The sequence below is a fragment of the Notolabrus celidotus genome, chromosome 17 (assembly GCF_009762535.1).
Source record: "Notolabrus celidotus isolate fNotCel1 chromosome 17, fNotCel1.pri, whole genome shotgun sequence".
Lineage (NCBI taxonomy): Eukaryota > Metazoa > Chordata > Actinopteri > Labriformes > Labridae > Notolabrus > Notolabrus celidotus.
The window spans coordinates 5888337-5904893 of NC_048288.1; the positions used below are offsets into that span (position 1 = coordinate 5888337).

The following is a 16557-nucleotide window of genomic DNA, read 5'->3' on the forward strand; positions in this document are numbered from 1 at the left end:
ACTCATCTCCTGCAGCTGACTGTGCTTGTGTACTGAAATAACACCTGCAGTTGTATACTGTACACAGGTGCATGTTTGCAGATTTGTAGATGTAGTACACACACACACACACACACACACACACACACACACACACACACACACACACACACACACACACACACACATACACACACACACACACACACACACACACACACACACACACACACACACACACACACACACACACACACACACACACACACACCTATAACAGACTTTAACTCACACCATTAAAACACACAGTTTTGTCCTAGCCTTGTCCCCATTTCAGTCAAGGCCTGGTGCTACCTCTGGTCGGGCCATTGACTCTTGTATCTCATAAAGGTACAGCATATAGTAAAGCCTATATGTCCTCCAGTCTATTGCGACCTTAGCACTGGTATTAAGGCTAATGGGCCTTGTGGATAAGCTTTAAAACAAAAGGGCTGATGAAGGTTCATGGCTCTAAAAAGTGACAATAACCCAGCAGCGGCCAGGTCCGTTGTTCCTCATCAAGGATGATGGCGTTGTTAAGTCTGATGTCTGCTTCTACAGAAGGTCGTCTTTTCATGATGTGTTTTAAAACACGGTTTAACTGAATCCATCATTTTTTTTTATTTATGATCACCTTCATCTGCTCGGTTACCTTAATGTTCAAACACAAGCGTTTTGACTCTACTCCTTCTCATGTTCAGTGTTCATTCATCCTCTGCTCTTTTGTCATTTTTTAAAATGTCCTTCCAGGAAGCTGCAATGATGTGATTGCATGAATTCACACAAATTTACCCCATCGCTGCAAATGTTGCACCTTTTCAATGTTGGCCAATCATCACAAATATGTAAGATAAGATTAAATTCAGGAAGAGACAGGAGAGTATACTTACTAAGTTAGAATAGAATAATTAAAGGGAAAAATAAAATAAAAACAACAAAACTGAAAAATTTAAAATAAATATATACATATATATGTATATACACAATACACTATGGACACTTTCTACTTGTGTATAGTTTAGTTATTGTCCAGTGAAAATTGCACCAGTTTGCTGAAACACACAGAGTATGTACCCTAATGATATGAAGTGAATGATGCAGTGAGAATACAACTTGCCACCTTTTTACCCTCTCCTATTTCTCACACGTGTCATCACATATGTCATCAAAGTAATTTTTTATAAAGACAATATTGATCCCCACAGTTCTACAATGTTTGATATCATCAAAGGGTTTTGTTTACAGTCTTGTATTATCATCATCAATGTATGATGCTGTTTTTTTATCATCTGAAAAACCGCATGCGAAACAGAGGCTGCAAAATTGATTGCAACATCTTTGTAATCCCAACCTGAGAATTTGCAGTAAACATATTGCAAAATTCTGAACTAATGGCATGAGATTAAAAATAATTAAAAAAAAATCACTAAGCACTCTGTCATGGTTGGAAAAACAAGGTGGGAGGACCCATGTGCAGATTAAAATGAAAATGTTTTAATAACCAAAAGCAATAAACAAAAACGTACTCTAAACTAATCCACAGGGAAAAAAAAACAAGATCACAGGAACACGCAGTAACATCCGTGAAGACGTAACAATGAACTGACACTGAAGAGAGGAAACACAGAGGATATATTCACACTGGGTAATGAGACAAAGGTGACAACCACAAGGCACAGGTGAGACAATTAAAAAGGAGGGAAAACACAGGAAGTAAAAGTAAACACACAGGGAGATTATACTACAAAATAAAACAGGAAGCACTAAACTACACACAGACAAGGAATACACAGACATGAGGGTATAGAAAAAGGAAGGAGAATAAAAAAAAAACGACACTGAGGAAATAACTGAAATATAACACCAAGGAAACTGACATTAAGGCATGAATCAAAAGGTACTGGAAACTAAATAAACCTTAACAGAAACAAGAATCACCAAAAATCACTAAAAGAAAACCTAGAACTGACCAAAAAATGACACACCTGCACATTTTTTTATTTTATTTTATTTAACCTTTATTTAACCAGATAAAACCCGTTGAGATCAAAACCTCTTTCACAAGGGTGACCTGGCCAAGGGGTCAGCAGCACACGTCAAAATAAGTAATACACAGTATAGAGTAGATTTACAGGCAATAAGTAAAAAACAATCAAGCATTTACAAGGTGCAACTAATTATCAAAGTGCAATGGAGATCATAAGCAACAATTTTAAAAACACAGGCACTGTTCAGTGGATTTTGCCTGTTGGATGGAGGCCTGGGTGTAATGGCCGTGCTTTCACACCATTTCGATGCAGTCAGATGAAGCTAAGTTAACTACCCTCAGATTAACTGTTGTGGATTCATTTTGGAAATCAGGAACTAGCTGACATGAGTGTTTAATGTTAACGAGTCAACGTGTTTCATTTACCCTCAGCAGATTTATTATTTACCTACATCATCAGATTAAAAGCAGACGTATCCTTTTATTAATGTGTTGGACTCTGAAGTTTTCAGAGCTGTGGGGTTTTGGTTTTTTTACAGGTGAGGGAGACAGAAAATCAAACTGAATTAAAACAAACTTGTTCATTACTGACTTCATGTTATTGGAGTTCAAAGGTATCAGTTCATGAACTAAGTCATCAGCTGTTTTGTAAACTAGTATTATATCTGCTGAAGTTTGGTCAGGTCAGTTTTGGACTGAGTGAGGGACTTTCTGTTTGTTTGAGAAGGCGATGGCAATGGCTTGAACTATGTGGAACTGGTTCTCATTGATTCCCCTACCTGTCTCTAAGTAACAGTTTTATAACCATGCAAGATAAGGAGGATAACCTTCATTACGGGCAGAATTGCAAACATCATGAATAGTGTGCAGAAGCGTCTTTATGCATATGGAGAGTACTTGAATGCTTGCTCACAGTGGGAAATATGCTTTTCATGGCAAATTAATTTGTGTCGTTCAATTTCACATATTTAAGAAATGTATAATTGCAATTTATTACAAGAAAAAAAGCTAGCTCAGCGAATAGATAACTTTATTGGAATGATATAACGCAAAGATAATCCCCAAATATGAAGAGTTGCATTGCAAAAAGAAAAGCTGCTGAAAGTGAGGGATGTTGGGCTGTAACATCACAGAAAAGAAGTGAAAGCCAGAAGAGTCTGATGAAAGTGAAACGACTAAACTAACTCCTGTTATGTTCCTTTGTTTCTTTCCTTCCTTTGTTTCAGGTTACTTCCTCCAGACCCCCTTCCCCCCCTCCCTGCGTTCCTTCCAGGGCTGCATGCAAGCGATCCTGGTGGACGACCAACCAGCAGATTTGCATGCGGTAGAGAGAGGCACCATGGGAGCTTTTGAGAACGTCAGCCTTGACATGTGTGCAATAATAGACAGGTAAGAGTTATCATTCCTGCTCGCATGCAAATCCACACAATAATTCCACAATAAATACACATCCAGTGGTATGCAAAGCACTGAAGCGATGTGACAGAGGTGTCATAAATCAAAGGGTTTTAAATTAGAAGTTGTACAGATTGAGTCGTGAGCAGAGCCTTTGTACTCTTATCTGGAGATGTATGACTCAGGGCGCTGGTTGTGTTTGTAACTGCATGAGGATATGTTTGTGTGTGGCTGCTCTCTGTGCACTTGTCATACTGATAAATAGATGTAATTGATGGGGTGGGTTTGCAGTTTAAAGGGGATTTTGTGAACAATACATTTTTTCATTGAAACTCACAGACACAGGCAGGGTTCATCCTCAGGAAACACAGCGTGATCTTTATCAAACATCATAAAGCAGACAGGATTTTCTCTGTTTCACTGCCCAGTGTAACAGCTGATTCTGCACAGCACGGCCCACTGTTGGCTCACTGGAAGCATTCATTACAGCTTGTTGACATTTCAATTTATTTCCTTGTCATAGAGTCGACAAACACAATAGGACCGATTTCCTATTCATCCATGTTTTAAAGGCTTCCTCATGCGGAGTGGGCTGTATGTGTGCAGAGTGTTTACCCTTTGATTTGTTTCACCTTGAGAGTCAGCTGTGTCCTTTGTTAAATAAGAGTTAAGTGGGTTTCCATCATGCACTGGACACAAAGAAGATCACGCAACGATAAGGAATTGCATGGATTGAACCATTAGGCGGAACAAGACTGGAAAGCTACAATTAGGAGTTGACCTTGTGTTGATTGGAAGAGCATTTTCCCCGACCTTAGACATTTGTTTTCAGGTCTGGTCTGTCGATAACGTTTACCGTCATCAATATCCCGGCCCTGAGAAGTCAACACCGACTGCCACTGCTTGGTTTAGATCCATCCTGTACTGCAGGAGAGGAGTGGCATGCAGGGACACTTGAGTTTGATTACATATTAAGACGTTGTTTACATGAATACAGATTTAAAGGATTAAAATAACTGTTAATGCTCACTGAAGCTGAAGGACTTAATGCTGCTACTGTAGTCCCTGAGCAGCTGCATTAAGTCCTCCAGTCCAATCATTGTTTAATACCAATGAAGTCGTCCTGATGGTTTTATGTTTCTTTCTTTATTTGTTTTAATGCTGGGATAAAACAAGGAAAAAGTCACTTTAAAGACAAAAGCAGTAGAAAAAGAGAAAACAAGGACAGAAAGATACAACAGTTACAGTCATGTTGCTGAGTGAATGTTTAAGACAGGGCTGTTTGGTAAGGAGTTATTATTTATTTATTTATTATTATTTGAACATTTTCAAAATGATAAATATTAGTTTTCAATATGATTCATAAAATAATTGGGAATAATAAATAACTATGAATTAAATGAAGTCATGTATTTAAGTGGATAATGTGTTTGTGCACATTTAAATAAAGAATACGAAAATTTAATGACCACAAAAAAATCAACAAAAGTAATATTTTGGGAGATGTGAATTTGGCCCTTATAATAGAAGTTTAACCCCACAATGACAGACTGCTTGGCTACTTGAGGGCAGCAAAAACAAGCTGTCAGTTACGCTGTTTGCATAGTCTATAACTGGACCCAAAAAGCAGACCAACAGACTAAGTAGGAGGAGGTAAAACAAGGTTTTATTGGCCACAAAAACTGGAGTTGGTATTGGCAGGTTGAGGCTGGTGAAATGTGGAAGGTAGAGGCACCCAGGAGGGAAAGGTGAGGTGAAGGTCCTGGTAGGACTGTGAGGGGAGCATACGGTTACAATGGTGATTGGCTGGGCGGAGAGGCACTGAAGTTCAGAGACTGGAGGAACGTGAAGCTGGTATAAGGAAAAAAGGGTAAGTCACAAATTCAGTAAACACTGGAAAAACTAGGCTACACCTCTGGGCCAACTAAAATGCATGTAGGCAGAAATCATCTGGCAGTGAGGAGGAGATGAGCTAGGGTCTAAATACTGCAGCAGGTGAATATTTGATGAAACCCAGGTGTGCCCGTTGGGAGCTCCAACACCTGGAAGCCACGCCCAGCCTCTGAAAGAAAAAACACAGAGGAAACCGAACCAAAAGTGCACAGAGAAAATAACAAAAAAATTGACAAAAACCTGGTTCACCACACTGTAAACAGAACACAGAAATAATTTGATTTTAAAGCTCCAGTGAGGAACTCTCCAGTTGTGACAATTTTGGCGCCTCCTGTGGACGAAACAGGATGATTCATGTTTTTGCTCATTTTGTATGATCAGTCATGTTTTCACAAAGGACACAACCCTTGTCATGTTAAAGGTGACATATCATGCAAAATTGACTTTTTAATGGTTCTCTACCTGAAATATGTTTCCCTGGCATGTCTACAAACCCCCTGAGAATGAAAAAAATCCATTCTGCCCCTGTTCTGATTTCTACACCTTTCTGTAAATGTGTGTGAAACGAGCCGTTTCAGACTTCCGTGTTTTTGTTACGTAACAACAATATCTGGTCTGTCACGGAGTCAGAGCTCAGAGCTTGTTCAGCCCATAAACTGTATAAAATAATACTGAATCCCTCCCCCGTTTTTCATTACCTGCACAAATGTGTGGTAACAAAGAGCTTAGGAGGGAGGCATGCTAGTTGCAGGCTGTCTTAATAAACACAAAGGTCGGTTTTACTCCCCAGGCCTGCAGATTTGAAGATCTAGTGGATGATTTTTATTTATCATGGATAAGTGCTAGCGCTAGTTAGCATAGCTACATAGCTACATGTCGTAGCTGTAGCTGTGTACCAAGACACACGTCTACATACTGACAAATAAAACAACAAGAAACACAGAATCTGTGACCATCCTTCAGAAAGGTCCCGCTGCCTTTCTGGTAGAGGTCGGTTTTACTCCCCACGTCTGCAGATTTGAAGATCTAGTGGATGTGTTTTATTTGTCATGGATAAGTGCTAGCGCTAATTAGCATAGCCACATAGCTACATGTTCATAGCTGTAGCTGTAGCTGTGTACCAAGACACACGTCGACATACTGACAAATAAAACAACAAGAAACACAGACTCTGTGACCAATCCTTCAGAAAGGTCCTGCTGCCTTTCTGGTAGAGGTCGGTTTTACTCCCCAGGCCTGCAGATTTGAAGATCTAGTGGATGATTTTTATTTATCATGGATAAGTGCTAGTGCTAGTTAGCATAGCCACATAGCTACATGTTCGTAGCTGTAGCTGTAGCTGTGTACCAAGACACACGTCAACATACTGATAAATAAAACAACAGGAAACACTAAATCTGTGACTAATCCTTCAGAAAGGTCCTGCTACAGGCGCCTCTCCGTCAGGATCAGATTCTGGATCAGATTCAGAGGGTTGAAGTAACGTGATCTCTGAGCAGCCGTGTATATTCAGCCAACATGTAAACATTAGATCAACGTGCTGGAGAGCCGAGGCACATCCACTTCCTGAGGGGGCGTGGTCAGAGAGAAAACAGAGTGTTCTGAGGAGGACTGAAGAAGAGGGCTTTTCAGGCATGCCAAAATCTGATTTCAAAGTGTTTTTTTGAGCATAAACTTTAAAGACATGTTTTGGGGACCACTTAGACCAATATGTATTGATGAAAAAAGCCTGATATGTCACCTTTAAATGTCTGAAGTGAAACGGGTGATGGATCTTTGGCATGTACAATTTCAAATAAGGCTGTTTGAGCAGCGCTTTCAGGCCATTTAAAATAAACAGTCTTGTCACTGTTGTTCTTGTTTGCTCCTGCAGCTCATAGAGAAGTGTTCATATTTTGAAGGAGATTACAACAATGAATGTTGGTCATAAGCATTTTTTTTTTATTGCCGAAGACGAGATGATGAAGAGGTTAAAATACATCTTTGATAATATGAAGAAAACACACATCGAACACATTGATTTGATTTCATTAGTTAGACCGTATGGGACTAAAATGTTACTGACGGACCATCAGACTTTCTAAACCGTGCGTCTGATCCGTCACTCAGTGCAGTCCTGTAACAAGCCGGGTTAGATGAAGGTTGTAGTGCTAATTTGGTTAAATTCTCACTGCCTACATGTACCTTTCACATTTTCAATGATGATGTGTTTCCCAGTGCATGTCAATGACAAGCCTCAACCAGTTACTGTGTGACGACAGCTCAACACTTTGTCTGATATCACCTTTAATAGCTCAGTGTCAAAGCCTCAATTCGTCTTAGTTTGGTGATATGTTTGAGCACTTAGCTGGACGTTTCAAGGTTAAACCATTAAAGAAGATGAAGATACGGTTGAGAGCCCTGTGAACTGAATGTCTGTTAAACACCTGGTCCATCGCCAAGGCAGATAAGGATCGTCATAAAAGTGCAGTACAGCCCTTTCCATTATGGTGTTTTTGGTGTATGGCATATTCCACAACTTTGTGTGTGATGCACATCCTTACCATAGGTCGGCAAGCACAGCAGCATTATATATTGGTGGAGAGAGAGTCTAGACTAGATTATCGAACTAAGATAATATAAGGAATCCAGATGTTACACAAGTAAAGGGTTAAGAGAGTAGGATGTTGCTTAACATTTGGTTCAACCTTAATTCAAATTTCTGATCACTATTTGAAATAGTTTGAAAAGAGAAAATGATTTGACTTTATTAATGATGAAAATGTGACTTTTTCTGGACTAAGACTATAGACAGCAAAAATGCTAGAATATGACTACAACTTATATTTCATTTTAAGACTAAGACTAGGACTGCATAGAGAATAGCTGCCAAATAAACTCTGATATAGCAGCACCAATATTAATTTCAGAGTGATTCAGGATCAGCTAAATCACCTCACAGCAGCTGTAAGTTGCTGGACTTGTTAGCATACAGTAGCTTATTTAACGCAGCCAGCAGCCACATGGCATAATCAGCATCTCCTGAGAGGAGAGTCTTCTTCTTCTTAGCTGTTCAATATTCCACTTTGTTCACCTGCCAGGCGATGACTTTGTTTGCCTGCTGCTGCCGGCAGCGAGCAAAGTTGGTCAAACTTAGGTGAAGTTTTGTGTTGTCTCTCTGAAAGAGGCTGCCGTCTGTGGCCAGTCATGATGAGCACATTTAAAACACACACACTTTATAGCTATTTATTTTTTATTCTTTATTTTGATTAACTGCTTCTCTGAGATGATTCTCATGCTGTTGTTTAATCTATGGAATTGCTGCCCCCCTTCTGTTATCATTTGTTTTGCATTTGCATCGCTGATATGAGGTAATGTAGTATGAAATTCATAATATTGTAAATTGTGCTGCATTAGCGCTGCTGTACGTGGCTTACAACCAACTCACAGGGGTCGGATGGTTAGAACAAACTCTTACGAAGCTGCCTTCATGTCCACATCAAGCTCTGTCCTCTCTGCTTGCAGTATTTCCAATCTCTGTTACTTCAAATGATGTGCATCATCCCTGCAGTGGTTGAGGTGGGCCCTGTCCTGCCATGGAAGATAAATGGGGGCAGTGTTACCATCTAACTAATCCGAATGTCTTTGAAGGCAGTTCAATAGCCCTGTCTGACCTCCTTTTGATCAATGCCGCTCCACTGTTGGACTCCGTTTAGGCTGAGATGGAGAGAGAAGCACACAGACATCCACACTCATGCATGCTAACACAAACAGGGGCAAGGCTATGTGCGTGCAAACTGCCTTATTCCACAGCGTCAATATCCTACAACACACTTAAAGACATGAAGGCATACACAGAATCTAAAGGTGCTCTCTTTTCTCTGATACAAAGCATGCAGCATATAGAGCTGATGCTTTTTAGTGCGAACACCTCGCTGAACATAATGTCTTCTGTGATTGTTGGTGCTTGACAATCGTTGCCCATTGTTAAAACACAAAGCTTTTTTATCTGCTTATCCTGCTGAGGCTACAGAACATAGAGGTATACTTAGACCACAGGCGTGTGTACAACAACATGTTGGAAAAGCCAAAGTTTATACTGATTTGAATACAAGTGTAATAATTTGATGTTAGTAACTTTTTGTTCAAGAAAGCAGCAGATAATATAGTGTTAGTGAAAGAGTCTTCTTCTGCAGCAGTCAAAGGTATCCCTGGAGAGGTAGATTATTGTCTGCAAATGTCATATAGCTCTCCTTACTTTGCCCCAGTAGCAGTGTCTCTCCCTCATTCAATATTTACATTGATGCTTGACTGAATGCACACATATTATTTACAGAGCACTCTAACTCCCTCAGGCATCTGTGAGTGGTTGGAGGGACATGATCCAAGGTGTTGTTGTGACTTTCTTTAGGCAGAGAATTCAAAACTACATCTTGTGTCCGAGAAAAGTGTCCACCTCCGTCGGGTGATGGTTAATGTAAATGGTTTCCTTTATACCTCCTCCAAACAGCTGGAGCTCTCTGGCCCAGATGTGAATATTAAATGAACAGCTGAGTCCTGACCTGAGGAGCTGGTTTATCAGTGTAGAAGTCATTGCATTCCGTGTTGCATTGGGCTGCGTAACCTGCACTGCTCTGTTTGCGTTTTGGTGTTTTGTGTTTTGGATGGGGAGGCTTTTGTCTTTCTTTTGTTTGGTTTAAAATGTCCTGAAATATTGTGTTTGTTAAACCTCCTGTGTTGCGCAAATACTCCTGACATTTAAGAGAGGAGGCTGCGGTGTTTACTGTTTTCTTCTCCCTTGTTAGAAATGTTTTTCTTGAAGTGTCTTTTCTGTCAGAGCATTTATGAAGAAGATATTTGTGTTGCGTTACTTTTGTGAGTTTGAATGTGGAATTATTTATGTCTTCAGATCAGAAGCAGCGGGAAATTCCTCTCCCCGGATATAACATCAAAAAAAGCTGTCATTTCTAAACTCATTACATCCCAGGGTGGGATTTATCTGATGGAAACTAACAAGGAGCATTTTGTTTTAACTAAGTGCTCCCCATTTATCTGTTTCCTGGAGGTCTCAGTTTCACTGTTAAAGGGGACATATCACGCTTTTTTCATCAATATATATTGGTCTAAGAGGTCCCCAAAACATGTCTTTAAAGTTTATGCTCAAAAAAACACTTTGAAATCAGATTTTGGCATGCCTGAAAAGCCCTCTTCTTCAGACCTCCTCAGAACACTCTGTTTTCTCTCTGACCACGCCCCCTCAGGAAGTGGATGTGCCTCGGCTCTCCAGCACGTTGATCTAATGTTTACATGTTGGCTGAATATACACGGCTGCTCACAGATAGCTTTACTTCAACCCTCTGAATCTGATCCTGACGGAGAGGCGCCTGTAGCAGGACCTTTCTGGAGGATTGGTCACAGATTTAGTGTTTCTTGTTGTTTTATTTATCAGTATGTTGACGTGTGTCTTGGTACACAGCTACGAACATGTAGCTATGTGGCTATGCTAACTAGCGCTAGCACTTATCCATGATAAATAAAAATCATCCACTAGATCTTCAAATCTGCAGACGTGGGGAGTAAAACCGACCTCTACCAGAAAGGCAGCGGGACCTTTCTGAAGGATTGGTCACAGATTTAGTGTTTCTTGTTGTTTTATTTGTCAGTATGTCGACGTGTGTCTTGGTACACAGCTACAGCTACAGCTATGAACATGTAGCTATGTGGCTATGCTAATTAGCGCTAGCACTTAAAAATCATCCACTAGATCTTCAAAGCTGCAGAAGGAGCTTTCTGTTTTGTTTTGGGGTTTTTTTTGGGGGGGGGGGGGCATTTTTGCATTTGCCTCCCATTAGTGTCCAATGCTGATTCTGAGAACTTTTTACTTTAATTCTAGTGGGTTTTGAGAGTCAAATAGTTGGTAAAGATTATTTTGGGATGTTTTTTTTAACCTCTATCAAGAGAAAAGACACCAAGAATAGAGTTGGAAACTGGGGGATAACATGCTGCAAAGTCCCGGTTGGGTTTGAAACCTGGCTGCTGTAGCTTTGAAGACTAAAGCCTCTCTACATAAAGAAAGGATTATTCAACCACTAAAACTAAACCAGCACCCTCCATCATTGTGGTTTTTATCTACTTTCACTTCCACACTGGGGCTTCTGTCTTCATCAGTGTGCACCACACAGTCCAAGAAGGCCTGGCTGTTTCCTCTCACATCCTTCTGGGTAAACATATTGCGTTTCTGGGCGGCTGAGACTCAGTGGTAGAAACAGTTGTCTCTCAATCGCAAGGTTGGCGGTACAATCCTAGCTCCTGCAGTCACCTGCCAAAGTGTCCTTGGGCAAGACCTCAAATTTATCCCAGTGGCACAGCCAGCAGACTATGGGCACTTAGTATAGCATCCTCTGCCATCAGTGTATGAGTGTGGTGTGAATGGATGAATGTGGATGCTTTTATCAATTCTCCTGTGTGGATGTGTGAAGAGACATTTTTACTGAACACACTTTATTTAATAAAGTCTAAAACATGTGCATTTGTTCCATCGCTCTCTACCTTTGTTATTGTAGCACGACAGCAAACACAATTACCTTGCATAAAAAGGTTTCCCGTTAAAGCTCTTCCTCTGTCAGTCGACTCTCTCTTGTCATATGAACAAGCCCTGATTGTGTGTCAACTTCCCGGTTACTGGAGGTGTGAGAACAGTGATCGGCTCGTCTCCCTTTAGAGATGAAACATCTCTGCGCTGCTTAACTGCCCGACTCCCTGCGTGTCTGCAAAATAACTCAGCATTTAAAAGGACCCCTGCAGCTCTTCTGAGTCACTGTTTGTTTTTCCTCCAGCTGGCTTTCCTCTTAACATCACTTTGATTCATTCAAATAAGCACACTTAGAGGTTTTAATCACATCACTTGTGCATGAGTACGTGTGTGTGTGAGTTTTTGTGTTAGTCAGCTCTAAAACTACAGTACCCTGGGATCCATCCCCACCAGGCCTGCAGGCAGATCAAACCACAGACCTTTGATGTGTTCAGGATTTGAGCTGCTGTTAAATTTTCCACAAGAATAAAAGTGATGTCTTAACTGCTTTGTGCAACTTCTGTATTCACACAGAGGTGTATAACTGTGTTCCCTTTTACTGTTCTCTTACATTCAGGTCAGTTTTTGATGTGAATACTGAAGTGCAGCAGTAGGAATCTTGTATTTCTTCTTTAGAAACTCAACATTACATCCTGCTTTTGGAGTAAACTCATATTATGTTGCCTCTCGTTCTTTATGTTGACTTAAATCATACTTTGGCAAACATTTAAGTCCTACCACTGACATATTTTGGGGTTGTCACATGATTTATTAGTTAAGGTACAAAATAGTGGTTTATGGCAGCTCATAATTGCCTCCTGCTAACCAAGGTGACCGGTAATTCCAGCTTTGCTGCATCGACATGTTCAATCAAATGCTCTAATGATCAGTGAAAACACCTGTATTGTGCCGTCAGTTATTGCCTTTCAAACTTAGCAATTACATTTTCATCTGTGTGCTGCCGTGTGTCGCAGGTTTGGATACATTCCTCTCTCTTTTCATCCACACTTACTTTTCACTTTACAGGAGTGCTGGAAATTAAGAGAAGCTGTTGTATTTTTCAGCATTCAGAGGTAAAAATAACAGAGATAAAGACAGGCATATTCAAAGGAAGTTATTGATCAGCTGGCAACCAGTCACTAGGGCTAAAGGTGGTTGGATTCCTATTGATCTATTATCCCAACCCAAATGTTTACATCCTGTGTTTGGTATTATATCTACGACTTACTTGGTAACACTTTACAGTAATGGTAAACATTTTTAGTGAATTAAAGATTAATTAATGTTGAAGTAATGCATGACTCATGAGGAATTTCTGTATGAATTAATAAAGGGTACATTTTTAATTCCTGTTATTCACCATGAAATAATGATCCTGTCCCTATGACTTCATGTAATGACAACATGTTTAATATATCATTAGTTAAGGTTTGTTAATTAACAGTTACTTCATTAATTCATGTATGACCACACTAGCTTGAGATACACGTTTTTTTTCAGGACCATACAGTCTCAGCGTCTCAGATGAAATTTTAAAGCTTCATATTTTTTTTAGATCAAACTCAACAATGTGTGTGTCTGTGTGTGTCTACACATATATACATACACATACACACACACACACACACACACACACACACACACACACACACACACACACACACACACACACACACACACACACACACACACACACACACACACACATTGTTAAGTTTGTTCTATTATCATCTGAGACGTGTGTTCCTAAAAAAACCTTGTATGTACAGCAATTTTGGTCAAACATGAATTCGACTTCAATTCACTAGAATTTTTTTTCCCATTGTGTTAAAAAAAAGTGTTACCGTTTATTCTTTCTTTTGTATCTATGCTTTACATCTTTCTGTCTTCTCCGGACATTATTTATGATTCATACTCACAGACTGATTGTAAACATCCCATATTTGAATTGTGTGTTTTTCAAACTGCGTATATTCATGAAAACCTGGTGCAATTGTACTGTGCAAAAACATACCATACTATCAATTCATAAGACAGAAGTGTAGAAGTGTACATAGTTCATACAGTACATCTGTTATTTTTGCTATATTTTATTTTACCTTTATTGTTGTTATTATTATTAGCGTTATTATTAGTGTTGTTATTATTATTATTATTATTACTATTATTATTATTATTATTATTATTGTTGTTATTATTATTATCATTATATTTTTAACTATGTACGTTAAGTTACATAAGTACACACACAGAGAGAGAGAGAGAGTAGACCAAACTTAACTTGCCGCATATAAAATGTAAATGTTTGAAGTGTTTGCTGTATGTTTTTGTTGATTGTTACTGTTCTGGTTTTTGTTTTTAACTCTGTAAAGCACTTTGAATTGCTCTTTGTAAATAAAATACCATAGCTATGCAGATGACACACACATTTACAGCACCATATCACCAGGGGATTATAGTCCCATACAAACACTGAGTAAATGCATTGAACAAATCAATGACTGGACGAGCCAGAACTTTCTTCAGTTAAACAAAGGAAAAACTGAAATGATTGTTTTTGGAGGAAGAAAGGTTAAAGGTTACTGCTCAGCTCCAATCTGCACAGATGAAATGTTCAAACCAAACCAGAAACCTTGGTGTAGTCATAGACTCAGACCTTAATTTCAGCAGCCACATTAAGACAATTACAAAGTCCGCCTACTATCACCTTAAGAATATATCAAGGATTAAAGGACATGTCTCAGCAGGATGCAGAAAAACTCATCCATGCATTTATCTTTAGCAGACTAGACTACTGTAACGGGGTCTTTACAGGACTCCCTAAAAAGTCCATCAGACAGCTGCAGCTCATACAGAATGCTGCTGCTCGAGTCCTAACAAGGACCAACAAAGTAGACCACATCACTCCAGTTCTTAGATCCCTACACTGGCTTCCTGTCTGTCAGAGAATAGACTTTAAAATCCTGCTGATGGTTTATAAAGCACTGAATGGTTTAGGCCCAAAATACATTGCTGATCTGCTACTACTTTATGAACCATCTGGACCTCTGAGGTCATCAGGTACTGGTCTGCTTTCAGTCCCTCGAGTCAGAACAAAACATGGTGAAGCAGCGTTTAGTCATTATGCACCACATAACTGGAACACACTCCCTGAAAGCTGCAGGTCTGCTCCAACTCTCACCTCTTTTAAATCAAAGATTAAGACCTTTTTATTTGCCACTGCCTTCCTATCTTAGATTATTTTAACTCACTTTAAATTAAAATTTTAATGTAATTTTTAATATATTTCTAATTTTCCTTTTTTTTCAGTTTTATCATATTTGTCATTTTAATTGTGTTCTTTTATGCCTGTCTGAATGTCTCCAATGCTTTTAATGTTTTAATGTAAAGCACATTGAGTTGCCCTCATGTATGAAATGCGCTATACAAATAAAGCTGCCTTGCCTTGCCTTGCCTATGTATGAATGGTGCTTTATAAATAAACTTGCCTTGCCTTGCCTATGTAAGTGCATTGTTGTACTCTCCTGTCTCATGTTGTAAGATGCTGAAACAAAAATAAAATGTCCCCAATAGGAATCCATAAAGTATATCTAATATAATCTAATCTAATGATGGACGGCATGCTGCCTTTTTGTTTACAACACCAACTGTTTTCTCACAGTCATTGAAATGACTCTGGGCTACTTTGTTGGGACTATACATACAAAACTAAAATCTGGTCCATGGCCTGAAGTGTCTGATTTTCTCAGAACTTGTAAACACAGATTGATATCAGCACAACCAGGCTTAACTGTATCTGTGATATGCTTGGGGAATAGAATTGTGCTATGGCAGCTGGCTGTTTCTATGAAATGTGTCCCTGAACTTCATACTCTACAAGAATCTGACACATTCCCTCTCTCTATGGTATGATTGTAAGATTTAAAGAACTCTCTCTTTCTCTCTCCCTCTCTCCAGATGTATGCCTAATCACTGTGAACATGGCGGGAGGTGTAAACAGACGTGGGACAGTTTTCTCTGTACCTGTGACGGAACAGGATACACCGGAGCCACCTGCCACACTTGTAAGTGTATATGTGTGTGTGTATCTGTTTTCTTGGTTTTTTTTTCTCTTACTTGAACACTCAGTTCTGTTTCTTGTGAGTCTGTTTGATTCGGCTTTTCGCCTTTGAGTGATTAAGCTGTTTCCACCCTCCAAAGCCTCAGCAGAGAGACAGATGAACTTTTGAAGTGTTCAGAAGCCGGGGCTTTTCTCACTGTGTTTTGTTTGGGTGTGAGAAGAGGCAACCCGACAAGAAGCACCCCAACACAAAGCACACAAAGGGAGAAGAGTCAGAGAGAGAGGAAAAGCCAAAGAAGTTTTTTTTTGTTTAAATAGCTTAAAAATTGGAGAATGCCATCCCTCCTCCCTCATGCTACAAATATTGTTCTCTTTTAAGAGAGAATTAGGGAGAAATGTTTTAGCAGTATTGTGTGACTGCGTCATGAAATAACAGAGTAAATAAAGCTGAAGTGTAAAACGAATAGATGAATAAAGTCTCAGAAAAGACATTGTTCAGGAAATGGGATGTGTTGTTCAACAACATCAGACAGGGGATGAATAATCAACAAAAACACACAAACTGTATAATAACAGATGACCTTGTGTCACCACTCTGTCTTTGTTTGATAAGTGTTTATGAAAGACTAGAAAAAGAAACACAGCATTGGCTTG

The 16557-nt window shown here is 39.4% G+C and overlaps 1 protein-coding gene across 4 annotated transcripts in view; it reads left to right on the forward strand.

The window, feature by feature from the left end:
- cntnap2a (contactin associated protein 2a) overlaps nucleotides 1-16557 on the forward strand; it is a 577708-nt gene that overhangs the window by 359891 nt on the left and 201260 nt on the right. For all 4 annotated transcript variants that reach the window (XM_034706352.1, XM_034706353.1, XM_034706355.1 and 1 more), the window contains 2 exons: nucleotides 3232-3394; nucleotides 15801-15907. In XM_034706352.1, the coding sequence (XP_034562243.1) occupies nucleotides 3232-3394; nucleotides 15801-15907 (270 nt within the window). The remainder of the gene's footprint in view (nucleotides 1-3231; nucleotides 3395-15800; nucleotides 15908-16557) is intronic.